The sequence below is a fragment of the Bubalus bubalis genome, chromosome 4 (genome assembly GCF_019923935.1).
Source record: "Bubalus bubalis isolate 160015118507 breed Murrah chromosome 4, NDDB_SH_1, whole genome shotgun sequence".
In the NCBI taxonomy this organism is placed as follows: Eukaryota; Metazoa; Chordata; class Mammalia; order Artiodactyla; family Bovidae; genus Bubalus; species Bubalus bubalis.
The window spans coordinates 114,949,513-114,974,208 of NC_059160.1; the positions used below are offsets into that span (position 1 = coordinate 114,949,513).

Sequence of the window (24,696 nt, forward strand, 5' to 3'; positions counted from 1 at the left end):
GTGAGCCAGTTTACTTTGGAAGACAGGACACAGGGGCTTGTTTAAAGATCAGTGCCTGTCATTTAGAAGACACACAAAATTAAAGCAGAAATCTTTACATAATCATGTGTCTTTTGATCTTCTGTCCCCAAGTAATTGATTTATACCTGATCCTTATAAACGAGTATCTTTTATAGAAGATACAGGAGGCCGGACATCCAATAAATGTTCCCCATTTCATTAATGTGAGAAATCCAACCTGTCAAATGCTTTCTCTATCTGTGCTGCAGAAAAATTTTAAAATGGATAGCAATAAGACAATTTAACCAACGAAGTATCATCTTTGTCGTGTGTAAGAACTTTTAGGTTCCTCACAGTATAGAGTCATAGTAAGGACATCGTGACATCAGCCACGTATACTGTTGGGATAGGTAGGAGTTAGTCATTTTCCCAGCCTCTCAGCAGTAGAGAATCCGCCTACTAATGCAGGAGTCCTCCCCTCCCCACCGCCCCCCTCCAACCCCTGCCCCGTCAACCCCCACGCCCCCCAGCCCCTGCCATTGGATCCGTGGTTCCAGAAGATCTCTTGGAGAAGGAAACGGGTAACCCATTCCAGTATTCTTGCCTGGAAAATCCCTTGCACAGAGAAGCCTGCCGGGCTACAGTCCATGGGGTCACAAAGAGTTGGACTTAGCAGACTGAACAGGCTAGGTGAAAAACTTCAGAATTGTCGCTTAATTACTATATCTCTGCTTAGAAATGCCAGGACCCTAGACAGTAACCGTCAGAAACAAGGACTTTGAAAACTTATTAATACTGTTCAAAAAAAAAAAAATCAATCTTAAAGAGCTTCGTCTTTGTTTCAAGGATTAGAAATAATGTTAAATAAATACCCTCCGACAAAATAGTCTCACAATAAATGGTATCTATTACTGTCACTTCTTGCTGTCAAGGCTCATATATTCTCATATCTGTACCACCTCCCAACGCCTAACACATATTGGACAGTCATATAAATATTTCACTCGAATGAGTGAAGGAGTGATAGCACTGAGATTCAAGCTCTAGCTAAAGCTTGGAGTCTTGCTTTTCGCGTTAGACCCTGACTGCATGAGAAAACGAAGGATAAAAACCTTCTCCGACTTGCTGCCAGTGCTAAACTATTAATTTCCAACACGCAGTAGAACTCCGTAGTTACCCGCGCCAGGTCAAAGCAGTCGCCAACTCTCCTTTCGCTACGCTGGAGTAGTGCAGAAGTTTATGCAAATACGCGGGCTCTAGCGTGCGCACGCGCAGAAACTGCGCAGAGCTCCTCTTCTGAGTTCGGTGGAACTCAATTTGAGTACACGGATTACAGCCGGGAGGATTTACGGAGGTTTCGCTTCCGGTAGTACCGGAAGCAGCTTGAAGATGGCGTCCTCTAAGCAGAATGGGCCGACTACAGCGTCGGGGAAAAGTGAGCTTCGTAGCCCGAAACCGACGTCGGAGAACCGAGGTGAGGTTGTCTAAAAACCGAAGCCTGGAGTTTGTGGATTTTGAGTTGGGGTTTTTTTTTTTTTTTTTTTTTTTTTGCTTTCGCTGGCTAGGCACGTGTAACGCCGCCTTGGGCTTTTTCTGTGAGTTTGTGTACCTGTAATTGCCGATCTGGGGGGTTGTTGACCAGACTTGAGGACTGACCGGCCTGTATGGTGCCAGCCACGTGTTCCTAATTTATTGCTTTCCAAAGTAGAGATGTTGCTGAATGCGTGTTCTGTAAAAATATGAGGATTAAGAAATTGAGGAGGGCGCTTCAGGATCTTAAACTCGCGGCGGTGTTTGGAAATTGTTCGCAGAATGAGGAATGAGGTGGGAGAAAGTGGTGGTTATGCATATGAGTGAACGACTGGTAGTGATAATGAAGGACTAAGACAGCTGTAGTGATGGAAGGAGGTAACCGGCGTGCCCTTAGCGTCAATTTGTCAGCCATTGAAAAAATTTTGGAACGTTTGTTGTTATTCCTATTTGCCCGGTTGCTGAAGTTATCAGCCAACCCAGCGCCTACTTTTTCAACTGCGTTGTTTTTTAATTGCTCTCTTGCTTTGCGCTCGCGCTCTTGTTTTATCCATTATCTTCAGTGTGGTAGAGAAATAGCTGGGGGCCTGCTCAGCCAGACTTACTGGAAGTATTAAAAACCTCAAACTTCGATTCTATAGGCATTAGAGATTAAAAGTGTTTTGTTGTTTTAATTAAGGGTATGGCAGAGGCCGGTGCATATACAGCTTAAAGAATAACGCCAACAGGTGAAAAGCAGCTCGTCAGAGCATTAAGACTAGAGCATTACCAACCATATCTCCAAAACCCGCTACGTGCACCTCTCAGATCATTCTTTTACTTTAGGGACTTAAAGTAACCATTCTGAATCATGTTGAGTATTGTTTCCTTTCTTCATAATCCTTAGCACCTATGCCCAAAATGTTTTAATTTTGTCCGGTTTTGAATTTTACATGAATGAAAAAGGATTGTAGGTTTTTTTGTGTGTCTTGCTTCTTAGGCTAAACTTTGTTGTTATTCAGTTAGGGCAATAGTTGTAGCTGTAATTTATTCTTTTCGCTACCGTATGATGTTCCCTTGTATGAATACACGCTAATGTAAATTTTCATTTTAATGTTGCTGGACATTTGGATTTTTCCCATTGTTTGTTATTATAAACATCTTTATACATTTCTCCTGGTTAATGTATTCTGGAGTTTCTCTGTTTATGTACATTACATGGGATTGGAATCTTTGTAGTGTAGGGTAGAGCATGTGCAAATAATAATATTTTCCAAAGAAGCTGTGGCACTTTATACTTCCAGAAGTAGTACGAGCGCTAACACTGGCTGTTATCTGAATTTTAAATTTGTTGTTTTGTTAAGTATGAAATCATACTGTGGTTTTAATTCAAATCCTGATTGCTAATGAGATTATACGTCTTTACACATGTTTGGGGTTTATTTATTGTTCTTTTATTGTGAAACTAAACTATCTCCTTCGCCAGGTTTTTTTCTTTTTCTTTTCTTTTAAAAATTCGCAACCAACGAGTTGTTTGGTAGAATCTTGGTCAGATAGGTTTTTGTGGTGATTTAGTCACTAAGTCATGTCCAACTCTTCCATCCCCACGGACTGTAGCCTGCCAGGCTCCTCTGTCCATGGGATTCTCCAGGCAAGAATACTGGAGTGGGTTGCCATTTCCTTCTCCAGGGCATCTTCCTGATGCCAGGGATCAAGGTTGCAGCCATATTCTTTACCAACTGAGCTAGGAGGGAAGCCCAGATACGCATTTTAAGTAGTCAGTATTGCAGAATTTGAGGATTTTTTTCAGGATATTGAGGAGTAAATGGTAAATGAAGACTAATTCTCTGTGATTTGAGCCCTAAATAACAAAGTGGGTGTGAGTAAAAGAAACAGAAAGCAAATATATCTGACTGGGATGGCTACAATGGACCGTAAACACCTGCTTCTTAAACTTCAGTATGCACAAGAGTCTCCTCATGACACCATTAAGACAGATTTCTGGGCTTCATCTCAGAGGTTCACATTTAATAGGTCTGGATGGAACACAAGAATTGCATTTCTGACAGACTCCCAATTTATGCCTGTGCTGCAGGCCATGGGTCAGACCTTTGAGTAACAGTGAGTTAAAATATAGCCGTTAGATTTAAGAGGTTGTTAAATCCAGGACCAGGAGTTTTAATAAGGGATATAGGAGACAATTTATGGCCCGTAGGAGGCATTTTGTTTTAATGAGAGGAGACCTAGACTGAGGCCGCTTCATATTCCCTTCCACAAGTCACTTAACGTTTTGAATGGAATATCTTTTCTAGAGTGGAAATAATAATACCAGTTCTTCCTTTCATAGTTTTGATGAGTCACATGAAAGCTCTTACGAAAACCTAAAACCCTGTAGTAGTGAATATTAACTGAAAGTATACACTGGAATCAGTTTTTGAAAATTTTATGTATACACACATACAAATATATATACACATAGGCTCCACTTCAGTTGAGTCTGAAATGTTACTTTATTTAAAATAGTAGTGTAAACCAAATAGTATTTGGAAACTCAACTCTAAAATAGGGTAGTGCGGTAGAAGTTTGTGAGAATCCACTGTATGCCAGTAACTGTGGACCCAAGGAGTAGAGTTCCTGCCCTCAAGGAGCTTTGTCTATTATGCAACTGGAACACACACTGCAGATAATTCTAATACAGTATGTTGATAATGACAGAGGCATGTTCTTGGACTATTGAATAATTTAAAAAGCAGGGAAGAAGGAAACGCATGAGAGTATTGGGACACTTGTGCATGTATGCGTACAAGTGTTCAAAAATCTTCAAAAGAAGTTAAATCTGATGTGTAGATTTTTCCTCCTCTGTAGATGAATCTGAACTCCTCACTGTTCCAGATGGTTGGAAGGAGCCAGCTTTCTCCAAAGAGGACAATCCCAGAGGACTTCTGGAGGAGAGCAGTTTTGCAACTTTGTTTCCGAAATACAGAGAGGCTTACTTGAAAGAGTGCTGGCCATTGGTACAGAAAGCCTTGAATGAACATGTATGCATGTTTTATGTATTTCTCTGAGATTGTTATTGCTTATATCTTTTGAGTAAGTGAGTGTGTGATGATGGATTTCTATGTAAAGGTGCTAGCATAGCATTTAATTTGATTCATTTGGTATTTTAAACAGAGTAGGTAAGCATTATCCTTACTGTTCATTTGTTCTTAGTTTTGTGAATAAAAGATTACTTGGGAAAATTCACATGCTTTTACATTTTCAGGGGATTTAAATTTGTAGGGGTGTCTGAAACTCACTTGGAAACTCCAGATTTCAGAATGTCTACTCTCTGCTGTGATGGTTGCCATCCACCTGTATGGTTTGAGCTGAGGCATGCTCCTGGCATTGTTTAACATCTTATTGTAAATGAAAGATGATGGATGTGACCAGCTTTCCTGTTTGTTGCTCCTGCCATGCTCCTAGAGCAGTGTATTTGATTTTTCAAACTGGATTGAGACCCCTTAGAGAATCAGGAAGTCAATTTAATGGCCATAGTGAGCCTTAGGAAAAAAATATATCACATGTGGTAAGGATAAGTATCATTTTATGAAGCTTTTGGTTTGTCTCTTTGTGTTTGTGTACACACTAGGTTGTGATAGAAAATCTATTTCTCAGCTGTGGGACTGGTCTAGGGTCATTTGTGCCCACTAGGCAAGAGGGTGGTTAGCAAACCAGGCCGTATTTTACAGCTGTCTACATCTGGGATTAGACCCAATTTGTTTCTGTGTGTGTGTGTGTGTATGTGTGTGTAAACTGACAGACACTTAACCTTATGTTTAGTTGTTCATCATTCACTGTATTGAAATATTCTTGAGGTCATGCTCACATGTTAGAAAACAGCATTTTTTTTGCTTTGTTAAAGTCTGGTTCTTTTGAAAGTTAATGCATAGATTCTCAAGTTATTGCTTTTATTTTTAAACCTATGACAGTTTGTTTTTACTTTGTATTTAGCTAATGTTGTTGTTGTTTAGTTGCTCCGTTGTGTCCATGGACTGCAGCCTGCCAGGCTTCTCTGTCCATGAGATTTCCCAGGCAAGAATACTGGAGTGAGTTGCCATTTCCTTCTCCTGGGGATCTTCCCACCCCAGAGATGGAACCTGTGTCTCTTGCATGTCCTGTATTGACGGGCAGATTCTTCACCGCTGGGCTACCAAGGGAGAGTTGAAAGGGAAAGTCTATTTTCACTCTAGGGAGAAGATTTTAGATTAGAGCAACATCTAGCCAGGGTAGGGAAATTATAAGCTTTACATTTTTATCTTAAGTCTTAAATATGACCTCATTTTGATTAATGTGTTTTTTTAGACTGGAGGTAATATTTATTCCAAAAAGTGTAAATTATCCTAAAGCCAACTGTAAATGTTTTTAATTACCTGAGTTTCTTATACTCTTTGAAATGTAAACGTAATCAAGTAGTCCTTATTTACATTAACTTTCCAGCTTCTTCAAGCAGAGAGTTAAAGGATTTTGAGATATCTTAATGGCACAGAAATTAATAGTTAAGCTAGGATAGGCTCTGTAATCATCTCAAATGGAATTCATTCTCAGATAACTGCTGTTCGCTCTTTTTGTAGCATGTTAATGCCACCCTGGACCTGATTGAGGGCAGCATGACTGTCTGCACCACCAAGAAGACATTTGATCCATATATCATCATTAGGGCCAGAGACCTAATCAAACTGTTAGCAAGGAGTGTTTCATTTGAACAGGTAAATTTAGAATTAAATTTAGACTTTGCTTTATTTGCATCAACATTAGAGACAACATATATTACTGCCGCCACCACCCTCCCCCCTAAAACGTTTTCATTTTTGTGCTTAAATCTCTTGGCTCGGAAAACATTTGTACTAGTAAAGAATGTTGATGAGCTATTTTCTTTATTTTCCCAAAAGGCAATACGAATTCTTCAGGATGATGTTGCATGTGACATCATTAAAATAGGTTCTTTAGTAAGAAATAAAGAAAGATTTGTAAAAAGAAGACAACGGCTTATTGGTCCCAAAGGATCTACCTTGAAGGTACTTTTTATTAGTGAAAAAGTATGTCTTCCTCTCTTGTTAGTTTTTCGGTGTACTGAAATTCAGCTTTGTGCTCTTTTGATACAGGCGTTGGAACTCTTGACAAACTGTTACATTATGGTTCAGGGAAACACGGTTTCAGCCATTGGGCCTTTTAGTGGCTTGAAAGAGGTGAGGTTTACGCTCTTAAATTAGTTTTAGCAGAGAATAAATGAAAGAATATGGGTATACTATAATAGCTCATTGCATAATGTATTGTTTCATAATTTTAAAAATTGTGCTTTGTTTGATTTTCATTAGTAAATTCTTCATGTAATTTGAGGGAATAGCCGCTCCTGAACCTTAACATACCATGGCCAACTTTTGGTAACTACAGAGAGATTCATTTCTGAATTAGACGGTCTGTTCATCATTACTTCCCCTACTACAGGTTTTAAGTGGGTATTTTAAGATCTCAGTCTGTAGCAAACATTAGAAAACACATGGGTTTAAATGATTGGAGAATTGAGCACATCTTGTTCTTTGCAGTAACAGATACAGCCAGTAGAGGTCAGGGTCAGAAAACTTGCTTTAACATGTATTTTCTTTGAGTTTTAATATGTTAATTTAATGTTTCATGAATGTTAGTTTGTCACATGTTATGAGAAAATCTGCAGAGCACATACTGTTTCTGTAAGCTCCTTTTGAGGCTTTTGTCGTGTGTATCTGGCTGTGAGCTCTTACTTCCTTTTCAGGGCCTTTAATAATACTTGTGGACCTATTTCTCGTAAGTTATCATGAGATAACTCAATCTTAGAAGATAACTCAATATCTCATAAGTTGTTATGGCACAATAACAACTTAGGTGTTTTGAGTATTTCATAGTTTTGTAGAGTCTAAGTATATTATTTAATTCTTACAACAGATCCTTAAGGTGGTTTTATTTCAAATGTATTACAGAATTCAAAAGCTGAAGTCAGGAGGAAAATTAAGTGACTTTCCCCTATGAAGTCCCAGCATTTGCTCACATATTTTCTAACTCTAAATCCATCTCTCTTTCCCAAATTACACAGCTCCAGACTGTTGTGTTAATTCTGTGTATCACTTTTTAGCAGTAAAAATTGAGAGACGTCATTGTATCCAAGTGAAGTTAACTATTATGAAAGATCCAGAAGCCACTCAGAACAGTTGAAGGGACTACTATATTTAATTTGGTAGCCATTGCCTGGTTCATAGGTTATTTTGCAATTTATTAATCCTCTTCTACCTAGTTCACTAAAATCTCCATTATAAATAACTGATTCATTTTTCTTTGCAAATTTCAGGTTCGAAAAGTAGTCCTGGACACTATGAAGAATATTCATCCAATTTACAATATTAAAGTGAGTGTTCACTTGTTCATTAGCATAACAGTGGTTATCAAAATGTTTTTAGCTACAGAAACTCTTCTTAAAAATAAATCTTTTATGAAAGTCTAATATACAAAACAGATAAGGCAGAACTATTTGGGTAGAGTTCAGCCCACTCAACACTATCCCAGTCCTATAGTTCCTTCTTTGAAAGCTTAGGTTTCTGAGGAGTTAGTGTGAAAGAAAGCTGTTGAAGGGGGTTCTGTAATGTAGTGATTCAGTTCTGATACAAATAAAATATGCTTCATGGAATTTGTTGTAGAGGGTACCAGTTCAGTTTTCTTAGGCTAATGAGCCCACAGACTGTATTTAAAAGTGTGATCTTTTAGAATTCTGCCATTTTCTGTAAGTCTGGAATAATTCAGATTGCATTAAAACTTGTTTTGGAATTTAACACTCAAATTATAGGCCCATTGAGAGAGAGATGTTATATCCCTGTATGCATAACATTCAGTGATTGTTCTTGGAGGCATAACCATGGTATATGATGTTTTATGATGGGTATTTGTTAAACAGTCCTTGAACTTGATGAATTTGAAAAGTCACTCTTAGATTGGGGTGAAGAAAATGATTTTGAGTTTCACTGGGACATTAAAGAGAGCATGTCTTGCATCTGATGCATACTTTGCATCCTGTGATATTTCAGTGTTGATAAAATTCAGGTGGAGTTGGGGGAAGTGTGAAAACACTGGTTTCATTGATCATGAGAAACTTTAGTGTTTTCTTTCTCTATGATAATGGTATTTCATGTGCTACTGAAAGCTTCCTGCTTGTAGGAAACTTCACTAATTAAGCACTCTCTCTGTATAATGAAGTTGAATTTCAAGGGTTTTAATGAAAAACTTAGTCTTATTTTCATCTCTATTTTAATGATTCTGTTTCTTAATCTAAATTTCTAATGGTTTTCTGATGCTTGGTTAGTTATGCATATTTGAGATTATATGCTTTTTCTTTACAGAATTGATTTAATCTACTGAAGTGGCTAAGAGTTGTTCCTTTTAATTTTATTATTTATAGGAACATTGTTTATAATGTCTTAGGTAGAGAAACATGTCACTTCTAAAATTAAAAGTGTTTACTTTGTTCGTTATATCACCATGACCCAAGACCTTAATGATTAAACGAGAGCTGGCGAAGGACTCTGAGTTAAGATCACAAAGTTGGGAAAGGTTTTTGCCACAGTTCAAGCACAAAAATGTGAATAAACGCAAGGAACCAAAGAAGAAAACTGTTAAGAAAGAGTACACACCATTCCCACCACCACAGCCAGAAAGTCAGGTCAGTATTAAATGTGGAATTTTGTTACATGAGAGGGAAACCATTTTAATCTATTTTGTCAGAAACTTTAAGGGTATTTTAGGTGGAATTTCTGTGGGTGTTTGGGTGTGTAGAGATGCAAGAATCTGAAGGTAAGTGTAAATACACTTATTTTGAACTAACTATATGGAGGTGGGGAGTGGAAGCTTCATGTTGTGAGAGTAAAGTGACATCAAGGTGGTTGATGTTGGTTGTGTGTCTGTACCTGTAGCCACTGTGAATGTTCCACGGTTAAAAAGTGTCAGTGACACAGCCCACAGTGCTTTCAGTTCTGCTTTGGCCTCATTCATGTGTCATGTACTATATATTTTGCTCTGGATTTGAAATCTTAACTTCTAATATCTGCCTTTTTTTTTTTTTAAGATATGAATGCCTCTCATTCTGTTTACTCTCTTCTGGCATAATTTCTTTTCTCTCTTGCCTGTCGCTGTTCCCTTTTTCTGTCACACTTGTCTGACAGAACAGCCCTGAAACTTGTGTCAGTCCTAAAACTTGACTTCTTTTCCCATAGTGTGGCTACTAAACATAACTGAAGAAAGTCAGATCTTTGGATTATATCCCTTAAAAACTCACATGTCCAGCCTCAGATGGTCTTCAGCAGTATTCTCTGGCTGCTTTGTGTCCTCTTAATTCTTTTGCCACTCTTCCACTCCCCGTAGATGATGTTGCCTTTTTTTCCCTCAAATATTTGAGATTACCAGGCAAGAACTCTTTCAGCTTGCTCTTAGCTCACAATTTTTTTTCCCATCTGCATCAGTCCATTCTTTGCTTGTTCTTTGAGTTCTTTCTTCACCTGTCTGCTGGGGGATCTTTCTTGATTATTCCCTCCCTTGGGTGTATGTTGAAGTTTTTCCTTTAACCCTTTTTTTCTTTATACTATCTTGTCTTCCCCACAGCCCTGTGTTTGCAGTTTTTCAGGGAAGGTTTGATGAAAGGTCAGAGGTAAAAAAGGAATGATGATCATCATTGTAAAAAAAAAAAAATGTGTAAGTGTTGGATCTTGAGCTCTACATTGGAAAATAAAGTGAAGCCAGAAAGAAAGTGTTAGTTGGGGAAAAGTAGTGAGTGACTCACGTACTAAAGCACGCTTCTGTAACACCTGTTGTATTCCATGTAGCCCTGTCCTGTACTCACTAGTTGTCTTGTCTTCCTCTTCTCTGACTGTAAGCTTCTTGAATCAGCAGTGTCTCGATTGACTTAACTCTGCCACTTATTTGCTATGTTCAGTTGCTCACTCTCGTCTGACTCTCTGCGACCCCATGGACTGCAGCACACCACTCTTCCCTGTCCATCACCAATTCCCGAAGCATGCTCAAACTCATATCCATCGAGTCGGTGATACCATCCCACCATCTCATCCTCTGTCATCCCCTTCTCCTCCTGCCTTCAATCTTTCCCAGCATCAGGGTCTTTTCCAATGAGTCAGTGCTTTGCATCAGGTGGCCAAAGGATTGGAGCTTCAGTTTCAGCATCAGTCCTTCCAGTGAATATTCAAGACTGATCTCCTTTAGGATGCACTGGTTGGATCTCCTAGCAGTCCAAGGGACTCTCAAGAGTCTTCTCCAACACCACAGTTCAAAAGCATCAATTCTTCGGCGCTCAGCTTTCTTTATGGTCCACCTCTCACATCCATGTATGACTACTGGAAAAACCATAGCTTTGACTAGACAGACCTTTGTTGACAAAGTAATGTTTCTGCTTTTTAACATGCTGTCTAGGTTTGTCATAGCTTTTTTCCCCAAGGAGTAAGCGTCTTTTAATTTTATGGCTGCAGTCACCATCTGCAGTGATTTTGGAGCCCAAGAAAATCAAGTCTGTCACTGTTTCCCCATTTATGTGCCATGAAGTTATGGGACTGAATGCCATGATCTTAGTTTTATGAATGTTGAGTTTTAAGCCAGATTTTTCACTTCTCTCTCACTTTCATCAAGAGGCTCTTCAGTTCCTCTTCGCTTTCTCCCATAAGCGTGGTGTCATCTGCATGTCTAGGGTTATGTTAATTAGCATAATTGAACACATCTGTACCCCCAGTTTCTTCGGACATAAAATGAGGATGATGATCATACCTGTCTCAATTGTCTATGAGAATTTGAGAATTGTTTGGGAGAGACTGGAGGCAGGAGGAGAAGGGGACGACAGAGGATGAGATGGTGGGATGGTATCACCGACTTGATGGATATGAGTTTGAGCATGCTTCGGGAATTGGTGATGGACAGGGAAGAGTGGCGTGCTGCAGTCCATGGGGTTGCAAAGAGTCAGACGCGACTGAGCAGCTGAACATAGCAAATAAATGGCAGAGTTAGTCATTGTAGAGAGCGTAGTAATAGTTTAGAGCGTTGCCTTGGATAGATCAGTTGTATGTTAACTATTTAATGAATGAGTTTGTTACTTGCTCTAATTAGTATTTAGTCGCTGCTGATGCTGCTGAGTCGCTTCAGTCGTGTCCAACTCTGTGCGACCCCATAGACGGCAGCCCACCAGGCTCCCCCGTCCCTGGGATTCTCCAGGCAAGAATACTGGAGTGGGTTGCCATTTCCTTCTCCAATGCATGAGAATGAAAAGGGAAAGTGAAGTCGCTACATCCTGACAATTCTTGCTTTTCATTTTGTATGATGAACCAAATGAAACTTAAAAAAAACAACAACAACAACAGGGTTTTATCTCCTTTTTTCTGTTCCTTTTATAAAGTGTTACTTTGCTCTCTTCACTCTTCTCAGGAAGCTTCAGTCATTTCTAAATCACATCCCACCTCCCTTATTCATGTTTCTTCATGTCCCAAACTCTTCCCAAGTATCTTACCTCACTTTCCTGAGTCACTGACCTTCCACCTCCCCTAAAGCAGTCTGTCGAGTATTCCACGGACACATCACCTACTTTCCTACCTGCGAGCTTTTGTGTATGTATATTCTTGTCAGCTTAGAGTACATTTCCTTCTTTTTAGGCCGCTACCTTACATAAGAGTTTCGACCCTACTGTCTTTACCTCAGGGTCATTGTGAATTTCTTAGGAATTGACTTCCCATCTACATGATTTCTGAAGTAATTGTAAATGCTCATTTCAACAGATTGATAAAGAATTGGCTAGTGGTGAATACTTTTTGAAGGCAAGTCAAAAGAAGAGACAGAAAATGGAAGCAATAAAGGTAAGACTGTGTCTAGCTTGCAACATTAATTGCAAAGTGCATGGATACTTTGGATTCTTACTTAACTGAAAACTTTGTTAATCATGTAGGCTAAACAAGCAGAAGCTCTTAGTAAGAGACAAGAGGAAAGAAACAAAGCTTTTATTCCACCTAAAGAAAAACCAGTTCACCTAAAGAAACCTAAGGAAGGTAATGCTGTTTTCTAAGTCTTGTTATGATGTTGAAGTCTGTTAGAGGAAAAGTAAACCCATAGTGAATTTGTTGAATCTCTGAGTTCATGTTAAGAAATAACCACATCTTTCATCAATTCTCTCAGCATTTCATTACTCACAAGTCCTTGGGACGAGGTGACTGAGATAACCCATAATTTAGTACCAGCTCGTCGGGAAGATCCCCTGGAGAAGGAAATGGCAACCCACTCCAGTATTCTTGCCTGGGGATTCCCATGGAGAGAGGAGCCTGGTAGGCTACAGTCCACAGGGTCGCAAAGAGTCGGACACAACTGAGCGACTTCACTTTCACTTTCAGTGCCTATTTGAGAGTATCCTAGATTGACAGTCGCTTCCTGATCTCTGCTGTGCTAATGAAGGACTCTTTGTTTTGAAAGATAGAAACCAGAGCAGTGAATCCTCTATAGAAATAGAGCGGGAAGATCCCTGAGGTCTGCTGTCATGCCCCTTAAGAGCTTATCAAATTTATACTTTCTTTACTTGTATAATCTGTGACTTAGAACTTGATGCTTGTATTGTTAACATGGATTTCTCATGACCTTGGGCTAAAACACCAGCAGAATAGCAGGAATATCTTTCTTACTCAGAGGCTATTAAAAAGACACTCAGAGAAAACATTATTCCTGGCCTTGTTTTGACCTACCTTCTCTTCTACATTTTCTTTTCCACTAGTAATCCTTGTACTCTTCTGTAAAGTAACTCTCCGAAGTGGTCAGTGGCGTAATGAGGGGAGGGAGGTCGCCAGTATTATAAAGTTCCAGTATTGTACATCACCTATTGGTCTAAGCCGGGTGTAATGTTACTATTTTCTTAATATATATCAGTGTTAATAACTTAAAAAATACTGTATTCTACTTCTTAGATCATTGGTTATATAAAAGTTAAAAATATCATAAGCATCATAATTTTTAGTCTGTAGAGTCGGTCAGTTTTGTACTCTCAAGGTGTTCAAATAGTAGTTTAACCTCAGTTTAGTACTGGGTAAAGTGTAGCTGTTCCATTGTAGTGGAGACTTGAAGTCTGCTCTCAAGTTGCTGGGGTGTTTGTATGATGGCATTTTATCTTGTGGTTCTTTATGTCCTGAATACTGTTCTTTAAATGATAAGAAAATTTGCCATTTTTTGCGGCTGCTTTCCTCTATTTTGTTCAAACTTTTGGTGTTAGCTACATGGTTTGGTTCTGTTAGGACCTCCAGATACTCTCAGATTATTGTCTTTACTACCAAAATCTTGTTAAATGAAATAGTATTAATCATTAATTGAACTAATATTTGGAAAACTAAGTTTTTTAAAGAGTACTGTAAAGTTCCAGAATATGGAAACAAATATAAATAATAATTTCAAACAATTTAAAATTTCAACATTTTATGTTGAAAAATGTAATTTCAACATAGTTGAATCCAGTAATTGGTTCAGATAGTTAAAGTATAATGTCATTTTCATGTGTATTCTTACTAGTCTGTTTAAGTACTTTGTTTTCTCCTAGTTTGAGGAAATTTCTAACTTTCCTTTTAGCAGGTATTTTGTATTTTATAACATGACCTTTCAATTACAATAGTACTCTAAAATTATTCATATTTATGCAATCTTTGTTTTATTTGGTAAAATGTAAAGAATTACATGTATTGTTTTTTTAATTTATTTAGCTTCTACTGAAACTAAAATTGATGTGGCTGCCCTCAAGGAAAAGGTTAAGAAAGCAAAGAATAAGAAACTGGGAGCTCTTACAGCTGAAGAAGTTAAGCTTAAAATGGAAGCAGATGAAAAGAAAAAGAAGAAAAAGTAACACAAACTCTGAACTAAAATTTATTAAGCTATCTCCTTTTGTAAAGGATTTTGAAATACTGTAGTTGGCAACATTAGTTGCCTTATCCTGATCACTTTTTCTGAGTTTGTGCTTTATTACAGTGTTAATATAAACAACTGTTCTTTATGAATTATTGTATCATCCATATGTTTTTTGAAAAATTTTATACTAGAGAGTGGTATATATGTGTTTATATGCATTGTATCTAATCTATTCCAGGCAGGTTTTACCTAAGCATGATTTTAGGGGTAATTTTTAAGGTTGTTTAGACTTTAAATATAATCATGTCCCAGCATTTGGTTTTGAGGAAGTGCTCTAATGTAATCTCATTTACATTTTGTTCCAAAATTAATTCATAATCCAAAAGAGCAAGGCCTTTTAAATTAATTCCCTTAACTACTATTCCAATCTGAGTCTGAGGAAGTAGTAAACCATATCAAATTCCAAGAGAAAGTGGAAAACCAGATATGTAGAGTTGGAGCAGCATGCACCAGGTTATATTGGAGTGTTTTTACTCGTGAGGGCCGGTGCAGTTTCTCAGACTCACCTAAATCTAGCTCTCTCACTTTACATATTTAGAAGCTGAGGCGTACGGGGGATAGAGCTTACTCACTGCAAGTCACAGCTGTGGCAGCTTGGAAACAGTGCTGCTTCTTAAAAAGTGGAACGTAAAGATGAGTCTATCCTATAATTCTAGGACGATGAACTATTTCTTCTTTTGAGTAAGGGTTTGCTGCAAATCAGAAATACACTCAGTTGTTACTAAAACAAAAACAAAACACCGTGTTTGAATGAGGATTTTTTTCCTCCCTGGATTGTATTATTTCAAAGTAAATAAATGAGGGTATTTGCCCTTGGCCCAAATGATAATTATAACACTCAGTATTAGGATTGGTGAAAGAATTATGAGAAAAAGAGATGTGTATCTGTCACGTGGAAATATCGGCCAGTCTGGAAACACAGTAGAGTAGTAACCTGTGAAACAGACATGAAATACTCTCATTAATGTTGTTCCCCATAATGCAGTAACACAGCTCACATAGATCTTAAACAATTTAAGGTTTATATACATACGTGTCACTTTGTCTCGTTGCGGGTTAACTGTAAAATCAGAAGAAAAAACAAAAATTAAAAGAATAGGTAATGGTGAGGCTTTTCTTTTTAAGAGCCAAGTCTTTTAATTATAACCAATGACTGTTGCTTTGGCTTTACTGCAGTGATTTTCAAAGGTTAATTATTCAAGATTTTTTTGTACTTACTGTAATAACTTGATATTTTAAAATCATCTTGTTTATATAAAACTTTATATACCACTACTGTAAATGGAAAGTCATTTTACATAAGATAAAATAAATGTAATAAAAATAAGACATTGCAAGTAAAAATAAGTATTAGTAGTAATCAGTGTGGTCAGTTTGTTAAAATATTTTCCTGAAAATAAGTTTCTCCCTGAGAAGAATCATCCTATAATCAGTCAGTAGTAAAGAGTGTCCTCTGATCTGTTCTAGTCTGTCATTAACTTATTAATAGGGCATTAATAGGGCATTTGGCTATCAAAGGTCATAACTACTTGACATTCCAAGTAGTTATGAGGAAAAAAATCCACATCTGCCATAGCCTTCTTATACTTTTTATAAATGGTTAAACACCTTTTCTACACTGGTTCCAGGCCAGCTGCTGCTGGACCCCTGTGGTGGAATCCATAAAGGAGCCGATCCTGGACCCCTGTGGTGGAATCCACGAAGGAGCCGATCCTGGACCCCTGTGGTGGAATCCACGAAGGAGCCGGTCCTGGACCCCTGTGGTGGAATCCACGAAGGAGCCGGTCCTGGACCCCTGTGGTGGAATCCACGAAGGAGCCGGTCCTGGACCCCTGTGGTGGAATCCACGAAGGAGCTGGTCCTGGACCCCTGTGGTGGAATCCACAAAGGAGCCGATCCTGGACCCCGGTGGTGGAATCCATAAAGGAGCCGATCCTGGACCCCTGTGGTGGAATCCATAAAGGAGCTGATCTCTGCCTGCTTGTGAGCATCTCTGGCCATCATACCTGTGACTGGGCGTTGTCTGTGGTGACCTGCCATCGAAGCTTCAGCTGCTTTAACTTTTCTTGGCACTTACTTCCATGAAATCAAGGTGTGATGTGCTAGTTATATTTTTTCTTACATATATATATATTTTTAAAATGTTAAACATCCAACTTTTGAGTAGTGGAACAGATACCATCCACAACGGGCACTAGCTCAGAACAGCTTGTGTACCATTGGTATTCCCAGTGCATTTTGCAAAACCATCCTACTTTGGCCTCCATTGGTATTTACGGAATAGTTATATGGAAGACCACAGTGGTTTTTTTTTTCCTCCAGTGTTTGCTATAATTTGTCAGAGATGGAATCTGATAGATAAAAGCCTTTATCCTCCAACCCTTACCCCTCTGCAAGTTAGCTTGTGTTTTCCTTTGTCTTTCTTAAGAGTCCAGGGGTTTTTCATTATTGTTGGAGTGCAGTCTTAAATTTCTGAATTTTATCCCACAAGATTAGAGACCATTTCAAGCTAGATCTCCAAGATCAAAAGCTAAAAGTCCACAAGTTTTCTTCTTGTTATTGTTCTGGTGCTGTTGTTACTAATTGTCTAGATTTTAAAAAATATTGCTCAGTCGTGTCCGACTCTGCAACCCCATGAATCACAGCATGCCTTTCAAAATATAATGATTTTTTTTTTAAAATGCAGTCAAATTAGTGGTAATTGGTCAGCCAGACTAGGCACTTTGGTTGGTTACAAAGGTGAATTAGGTAGGCATAACTTCTGTCTGTTTGGAATTCAGTCTAGTGGGAAAGACAGTTAACCAGTAGCAACAGTAAAATTACTCAACATAATTTAAAATAATTTTCTGTTCTCATCACTGATTCTAAAGAAGCATTGTGAGGATTGTTAGAGCATAAAAACATCTAAAACTTTGGGCATAAAGATGCTACCAGAATACCAAAGCAAACAAGATTTGAGATTAGAGGGAGGATGAACTTGGGGATAGTAGGTAATATTTGTAAAGTGTGTGCCAGGCACTTGTTCCAGATTCTCAGAAAAAATGGTTGAACTGCAGAGAAATAACTGGCTCAGAAAGGTGGTCAAGTATTGCTATATGGCTGGAGTGAAAATGAGAATTTATGTATACAAATCAGGAAGAAGGGAACAAACAGTTGAAAAGAATTTTATAGTTTTAGACCTAGGAGGGACTTTGAAGACATGTAAGCAATAGAACACTTTGGCCAAACAAAAATGTATGCTGTTAAACTCAGTCCATTCCAGCCTTCTTCTGCTTCGACCACCCCACGCCAGTCCTGCAGCCCTGAGAGGTTCAGTTGGTTACAGATAAAAGCACAAAAGTAGTAGAGAATTTACACAACTGTAATAGCTTGATTGATGTTTCGTTTCACACCCGTTCAAAAAGTGAACAAAAACTAAGATGGAAAGGAATGTGTCTGGAACAGAAAACATAAATGGACTCTTGGCCAACTGTGTATTAATACTTTAAAGTGATGTAAAGCATCCTTGGAAAGTTACCTTCATTGACCTTCTATACTGTTCCTCATTAAATGCTATCTTACTAGTGAAAGCTGGAATCAAGATTGCCGGGAGAAATATCAATAACCTCAGATATGCAGATGACACCACCCTTATGGCAGAAAGTGAAGAGGAACTAAAAAACCTCTTGATGAAAGTGAAAGAGGAGAGTGAAAAAGTTGGCTTAAAGCTCAACATTCAGAAAACAAAGACCATAGCATCCGGTCCCATCACTTCATGGGAAATAGATGGGGAAACAGTGGAAACAGTGTTAGACTTTATTTTTCTGGGCTCCAAAATCACTGCAGATGGTGATTGCAGCCATGAAATTAAAAGACGCTTACTCCTTGGAAGGAAAGTTATGACCAACCTGGATAGCATATTCAAAAGCAGAGACATTACTTTGCCAACAAAGGTCCGTCTAGTCAAGGCTGTGGTTTTTCCAGTGGTCATGTATGGATGTGAGAGTTGGACTGTGAGGAAAGCTGAGCACCGAAGAATTGATGCTTTTGAACTGTGGTGTTGAAGACTCTTGAGAGTCCCTTGGACTGCAAGGAGATCCAACCAGATGGTTGGACATTCTAAAGGAGATCAGTCCTGGGTGTTCTTTGGAAGGAATGATGCTAAAGCTGAAACTCCAGTACTTTGGCCACCTCATGCGAAGAGTTGACTCATTGGAAAAGACTCTGATGCTGGGAGGGATTGGGGGCAGGAGGAGAAGGGGACGACAGAGGATGAGATGGCTGGATGGCATCATCGACTCGATGGACATGAGTTTGAGTGAACTCCGGGAGTTGGTGATGGACAGGGAGGCCTGGCGTGCTGTAATTCATGGGGTCGCAAAGAGTCGGACATGACTGAGCGACTGAACTGAACTGAACTAGTGAAAAGTGCTACACTGCAGCTTTTATTTCATTCAGTTCTATAGATGAAAATTTAAGTCTTCAATGCTTTGGACAGGTAGAATTCTACCTGAACACAATTCAGAATTCTTTTGGTTAACTTTGTTATTATTTTTATATTGCTGAAATTAGCAAATCTTAGGTCTACAATTTCCCATAATCAGTCATTTGTTGTTCTGATTAGTGCTAACTGTAAAGGATATTTGCTTCTTTAAATTTCTCTTGAACATATAATCATTCCTAGGACAGTAAGTCATTGCTTTGATTGCTACCTGATGCCCCTTTTCCTGAAAAGAGCTATTAGGATAAAACAAATGTTTTCATTCTTCAGTTCAGTTGCTCAGTCGTATCTGACTCTGTGACCCCATGGACTGCAGCACACCGGGCTTCCCTGTCCATCACCAACTCCCGAAGTTGACTCAAACTCATGTCCATTGAGTAGATGATACCATCCAACCATCTCATCCTCTGTCGTCTCCTCCCACCTTGAATCTTTCCCAGCATCAGGGTCTTTTCAAATGAATAAGTTCTTCACATCAGGTGGCCAAAGTTTTGGAGTTTCAGCTTCAGCATCGGTCATTCCAATGAATATTCAGGACTGATCTCTAGAAAGTTACAAGAGTTTTGAACACATTGTATTATTAGTAGATTGTTCCTTTTACTCACTGCAGAGATTGTCCAAACATTTGTCATTCCTGGGGCAGGCACTGCACCTGGATCCTTTTTTATATGGCCAGGTTGGGTAATTGCCTCTGTGAAGAAGAAGAAAACTATGCATTAGGAAGTTTTTCTACCCCCTCCCCCCACCAGCCAATTGCAGTTTATCATGGTCCTTGGCTAAACACTGAACTTTCCACGTAGCTCAGTTGGTAAAGCATCTGCCTGCAATGTGGGAGACATGGGTTCAATTCCTGGATTGGGAAGATCCCCTGGAGAAGGAAATGGCAACCCACTCCAGTATTCTTGCCTGGAGAATCCCATGGATAGAGGAGCCTGGTGGGCTATGGTTTATGAGATCACAAGAGTCAAACATGACTGAGTGCTGTCTTCTTTTTGGCTAAATCCTAGGATTGAAGTCCACAAATTCAGAAGATTGATGAGAGAAGTGGAGAGAGGGAAGCAGAAATGGAAACCTGCTAATATTTGCCAAACTCACTCTAAGTGCCTGTGTTTAGGAACCTTTGTCTTAATCATCTCAGTTAATTCCTGAGACAACTCGGGGAGAAAGTTATTTTTATTTCTGTTTTACAGGTAAGGAAACCACAGCTCAAAGATTAAGTTACCAAACCCCACAATGTACAGATATCAGAGTCAATGAGACCTAGGTTTGATTTTAAAGAAATGTTCCCTCTAGTTAATGTCTGGCCTGTGTGATCACTGCCATCCATAAAACTGTCCATCTTAGAAAAGCTCTCATGACCCACATTTTTGTTCTTAGTCCAGCAAACCTCCATGGTTATTATTGGATAGGAGCCATTTGGCTGGGGTGAGGGTCTTCCAAAAGAAAATAACAGGAGCTATGAGGGAGTTCCTAAAGTGCAATTTGTTTTCACATAAAAGATGTGACACGGGTAACATAATAATTACCGAATACTCATGTACTAGGCACTGTTCGAAGTGTCCTTGAATGAATCAATCTTCACAATAACCCAATGGGGAAGATACTAATTTTTTTAATCCCCATAGCTAGAGGCTTAACACTCTGTTAAGTAACTGACCAAGATCAGCTTAGAAAGTAAAATAATATCCGAACAATTTACATCTCCATAAATAACTTTGGAGTAGTAATGATGAGAGGCTGTACATTTATTTCAGTGAACTTGCCATTGCACTAAGCTTTTTTTTGGAACTCTGCTTTTGGAAAGGAGTTCTTGACTTTTTTTGTGTCATGGACCCTTTGGCAGCCTGGTGGAGCCTATAGGTTCTTTCTCAAAACAGTTTTAAAGTAGCTAAAATAAAATTCATAGGATTACAAAGTAAGGAAATTAAATTGAAATAATGATTAACATGTTAAAAATACTTGTGATATACAAACATACTTCTCTGTGTATTAGATGAGAGCTAGCAAGGAGTCTGGCATCCCAGGTTGCTCTAGTGGAAAAGAACCCGCTGCCAGGGCAGGAGACATAAGAGATGGGGGTTTGATCCCTGGGCCAGGAAGATCCCCTGGAGAAGGAACTGGCAACCCACTCCAGTATTCTTTCCTGGAGAATCCCATGGACAGAGTAGCCTGGTGGGCTATAATCCATGGGGTCGCAAGGAGTCGGACACTACTGACGCAACTCCCTGCACAGCACAGCAGGGAGTCTAATAATTAACAGTAATTTTAGTGATGAATACACACTGTATTTTGAGAGAACTACAACTAGAATGTGATACAAGCATATCTGACATTTATAAAGACACAGGTAGTGCTGTCCAGTCATAAGTCTTGCTGATATGACTGGAATGTTAATTCATAAAAAATATTATTTTCTATAGAAGTTAGTGAAAAAGATGTAACTTTTTTCTAATTCAAATTCATGGACTCCTATCCTCTAATGCTATACATTTATTTTCAAAGAAAATAAGAACTCCCCCCTTTAGAGACATTACTTTTTACTAACACCTCAATTCCAACTAAAAATACATGTTCAAATTCTTTGGTTCCAAGTTAATTTAGATTGTTTCAGAAATTAAATTTAGCCCCATGCTTACTCTACACTGTGGAAAATAGTCTAAGGAATATAGTAGAGGTTCTGATAACAACTATGAAGATATCCAAAATAGACATTAGTCCTTGGGCTATCTTTCATTGTTAAAAAGCACAGCACTCTTTGAGTTAAGTTCTGGAATGTTTTTAATGCAATCACTTATACGACTTCATACTTTGTTTAATTGTGCATTCTGTACTCTTAAGAAGAGGAAAAAATTGCTACTTCAAAAACAAGCTAAAAGTAAGGCAGTTGTGACTTGCAGTGAAATGGCAGAATTCACCTGGGAAAAACATGCTCTGCAAAGACCTGGATTTTGTCTAGAGGGCAATGATTAAGACCAAGAGACCTACAGACTCTATGCAATAGAAATAAAAGCAAAAATAAACAGAACAGAAAATAATCAAACTTACAAGCTTTTGCACAGCAAAGGGAAACCACAGATAAAATGAAAAGACAACCTATGAATTGGGAGAAAACGTGCCAATGGTGTGACCCACAAGGCTTAATTTCTAAAATATACAAATAGCTCATACAGCTCAATAACAAATAAACCAATCAAAAAATGGATAGAAGATCTAAATAGACATTAATCCAAAGAAGACATGCAAATGGCCAACAGGCACATGAAAAGATGCTCAACATTACTAATTACTAGAGAGAAGTAAATCAAAACTGTAGTGAAGTACCACCTCACATTGGTCAGAATGGCCATCGTTAAAGTGTCTACAAATAACAAATGCTGGAGAGGGTGTGAAGTAAAGGAAATATATATGGAATATGGTGGTGATTTAGTCCCTAAGTCATGTCCAACTCTGTGACCCCATGGACTGTATGTAGCCCGCCAGGCTCCTCTGTCCATGGGATTCTCCAGGAAAGAAAATGAGTGGGTTGCCATTTCCTTCTCCAGGGCATCCTCCCGACCCAGGAATTGAACTCAGGTCTCCTGCACTGCAGGCAGATTCTTTACCAACTAAGCTATGAGGGAAGCCCAATATAAGCCTAATGTGTGTGTGTATATATATATATATGGCATATAACTGACCATAAAAAAGAATGAAATAATGCTATTGGCAGCAACACAGATAGACCTAATAATTACACTAGGTGAAGTAAGAAAGACAAATACCATATGCTATCATGTAAATGTGAAATCTAAAATATGACACAAATTTATCTATAAAACAGAAACAAATATAGAGAACAAACTTGCGGCTGCCAAAGGATAAGGTCGGGGAGGGATGGATTAGGAGTTTGGGATTAGCAAATCAAACTATTCTATATGTATAATTGCATTGGGCTTCCCTGGTGGCTCAGTGGTAAAGAATCTGCCTGCCAGTGTGGGAGATGTAGGTTCAATCCCTGGGTCAGGAAGATTCCTGGGAGAAGGAAATGGCAACCCACTCCAGTATTTTTTGCCTGGAAAACCCCATAGACAGAAGAACGTAGCAGGCTGCAGACCACGGGGCTGCAAGAGTCAGACATGACTTAGCGGCTGAACAACGGAATCACTGCTGTATACCGGAAACTAGTACAACACTGTAAATCAACTATGCTTCAATAAAGTAAAATTTTATAAAGAGAGACAAGGGAGCCTAAGTATTCTGCCCAAAGGAAAAGTAGGAGGTTTCAGTGTTCATCTGGTTGCCTGAGGGTTAGGGGGCCCAGGACTCTGGTGAAGAGAAACGAAAGATCTTTATAAAGAAAAGCTTAGAGATGAGTAACAGTCCCCAAGGCAGTGATGGCCAAAGTATACTGGCTCCTGTACCGTCTGCTTATGGAAGCGGTTGTTTCCACTTCTGTGGTATAATCGTCTCTTCAGCCATCTGCGTGGAGGTGGGGCCCACTTGACGAAGAAGAGTCTGTGTTCAGGATGCTGCAGATCAGGGAGACCCGAGGTGACCGGGAGGGGAGGAGTCAGCACGGGCCGAGGCAGTGGAAGCAAGCCGAGGGCAGGACTCCAGAGCTGAGTGCTGCAGGACTGGAGAACTAACTGCCCAGAGCCCATTCTGAGGGAATTTCAGAAACACTGGGGAGGGACTCGACTTTTCAGAATTACATGGAAGTTCTTGTGTAGAGAAGGAAAAACAGGCTCAGACGGACACGAGGACCCTCTTCACTGGTCCCTGGGCTCCCCTCCACTCACCTTCCAATCCTTTCCCCACAGGCCTGCCCAGTGAGCACCAAATTTAAGGCAAGTCTTGCCACCTTCTGCTTAAAATACCTGGATGGCTTCAGCTTGTGAGGTGGGTCAAGTGAACCTGCAGTGGCCTACAAGGCCCTGGGTGATCTGTGCTCCCTCCTCCCCCAGCTTCATCTCATTCACGGTCCAAGCACCCTGGTCTTCTGTCTGTTCTGTCTGTTCTGTCATCCTTTCCACAGGACCTGGTCTTTTGTTTTCACAACTGAATATCTAACTGTTTCTGAGATTCTTCACATGTCTGGTTCCTTCTCACTCTTCACGCCTAAGCTTAAATATGTCGCAGAAAGCCCTTCCCTGAGCATTTTATCTCAAACAAGGGCCCTGCCTACTCATAGTGTCAATTACAGCATTATTTCTATTTCCAGCATGGCTCCTATCATCATGCAGTTATTTTTCTGTACCTTTATTGTCTGAATGCCACAGACAATAAACTCCAAAGGGGCAGGGACTGTGTCTGGCTTGTTGTCCTATGAAGTTGAGTGAACAAATATTTATTGAATAATTGAATGAATATATGCTTTTATTTGTATGAATGAATGTTACTCAGTGTTCATAGAAACATTGTGTAATGTGCTGTGCTTAGTCATGTCCAACTCTTTGCAACCACGTGGACTGTATCCCACCAGGCTCCTCTGCCCATGGAGATTCTCCAGGAAAGAATACTGGCATGGGTTGCCATGCCCTTCTCCAGGGTATCTTCCCAACCCAGAGAGTGAACCCAGGTCTTCCACACTGCAGGCAAATTCTTCACCATCTGAGCCACCAGGGAAGCCCAAATATGAATTTGCTTACAAGTTTTACAACTTAGTATTGTTTATATCTCTGAAATCAACAAAAGTGAGTTGAAACCAAGAGAACTCACTTTTGTACCTTATTATTAAGGACATGCATTCA

General features: G+C 39.2%; 2 protein-coding genes across 5 annotated transcripts in view; one reads left to right on the top strand and one right to left on the bottom strand.

Annotated features, from left to right (window-relative positions):
* The first annotated feature begins 1,323 nt into the window (after positions 1-1,323).
* Positions 1,324-15,847, top strand: KRR1 (KRR1 small subunit processome component homolog). Its single transcript, XM_006048659.4, has 10 exons — positions 1,324-1,474; positions 4,375-4,547; positions 6,120-6,254; positions 6,438-6,563; positions 6,651-6,734; positions 7,868-7,924; positions 9,059-9,229; positions 12,333-12,410; positions 12,500-12,599; positions 14,286-15,847. Exons 1-10 carry the CDS (start codon positions 1,390-1,392, stop codon positions 14,423-14,425), a joined length of 1,149 nt encoding a protein of 382 aa, XP_006048721.1. The 5' UTR covers positions 1,324-1,389; the 3' UTR covers positions 14,426-15,847.
* The window catches only part of GLIPR1 (GLI pathogenesis related 1), a 67,765-nt gene continuing 58,301 nt past the window's right edge, over positions 15,233-24,696 (bottom strand). For 2 of the 4 annotated variants that reach the window (XM_025284436.3, XM_025284437.3), the window contains 2 exons: positions 19,573-19,658; positions 15,233-15,547 (listed from right to left, as the gene is read on the bottom strand). In XM_025284436.3, the coding sequence (XP_025140221.3) occupies positions 15,267-15,547; positions 19,573-19,658 (367 nt within the window). In that variant the 3' untranslated portion in view covers positions 15,233-15,266. The remainder of the gene's footprint in view (positions 15,548-19,572; positions 19,659-24,696) is intronic. The other 2 variants (XM_044941930.1, XM_044941931.2) reach the window with 2 other exon arrangements.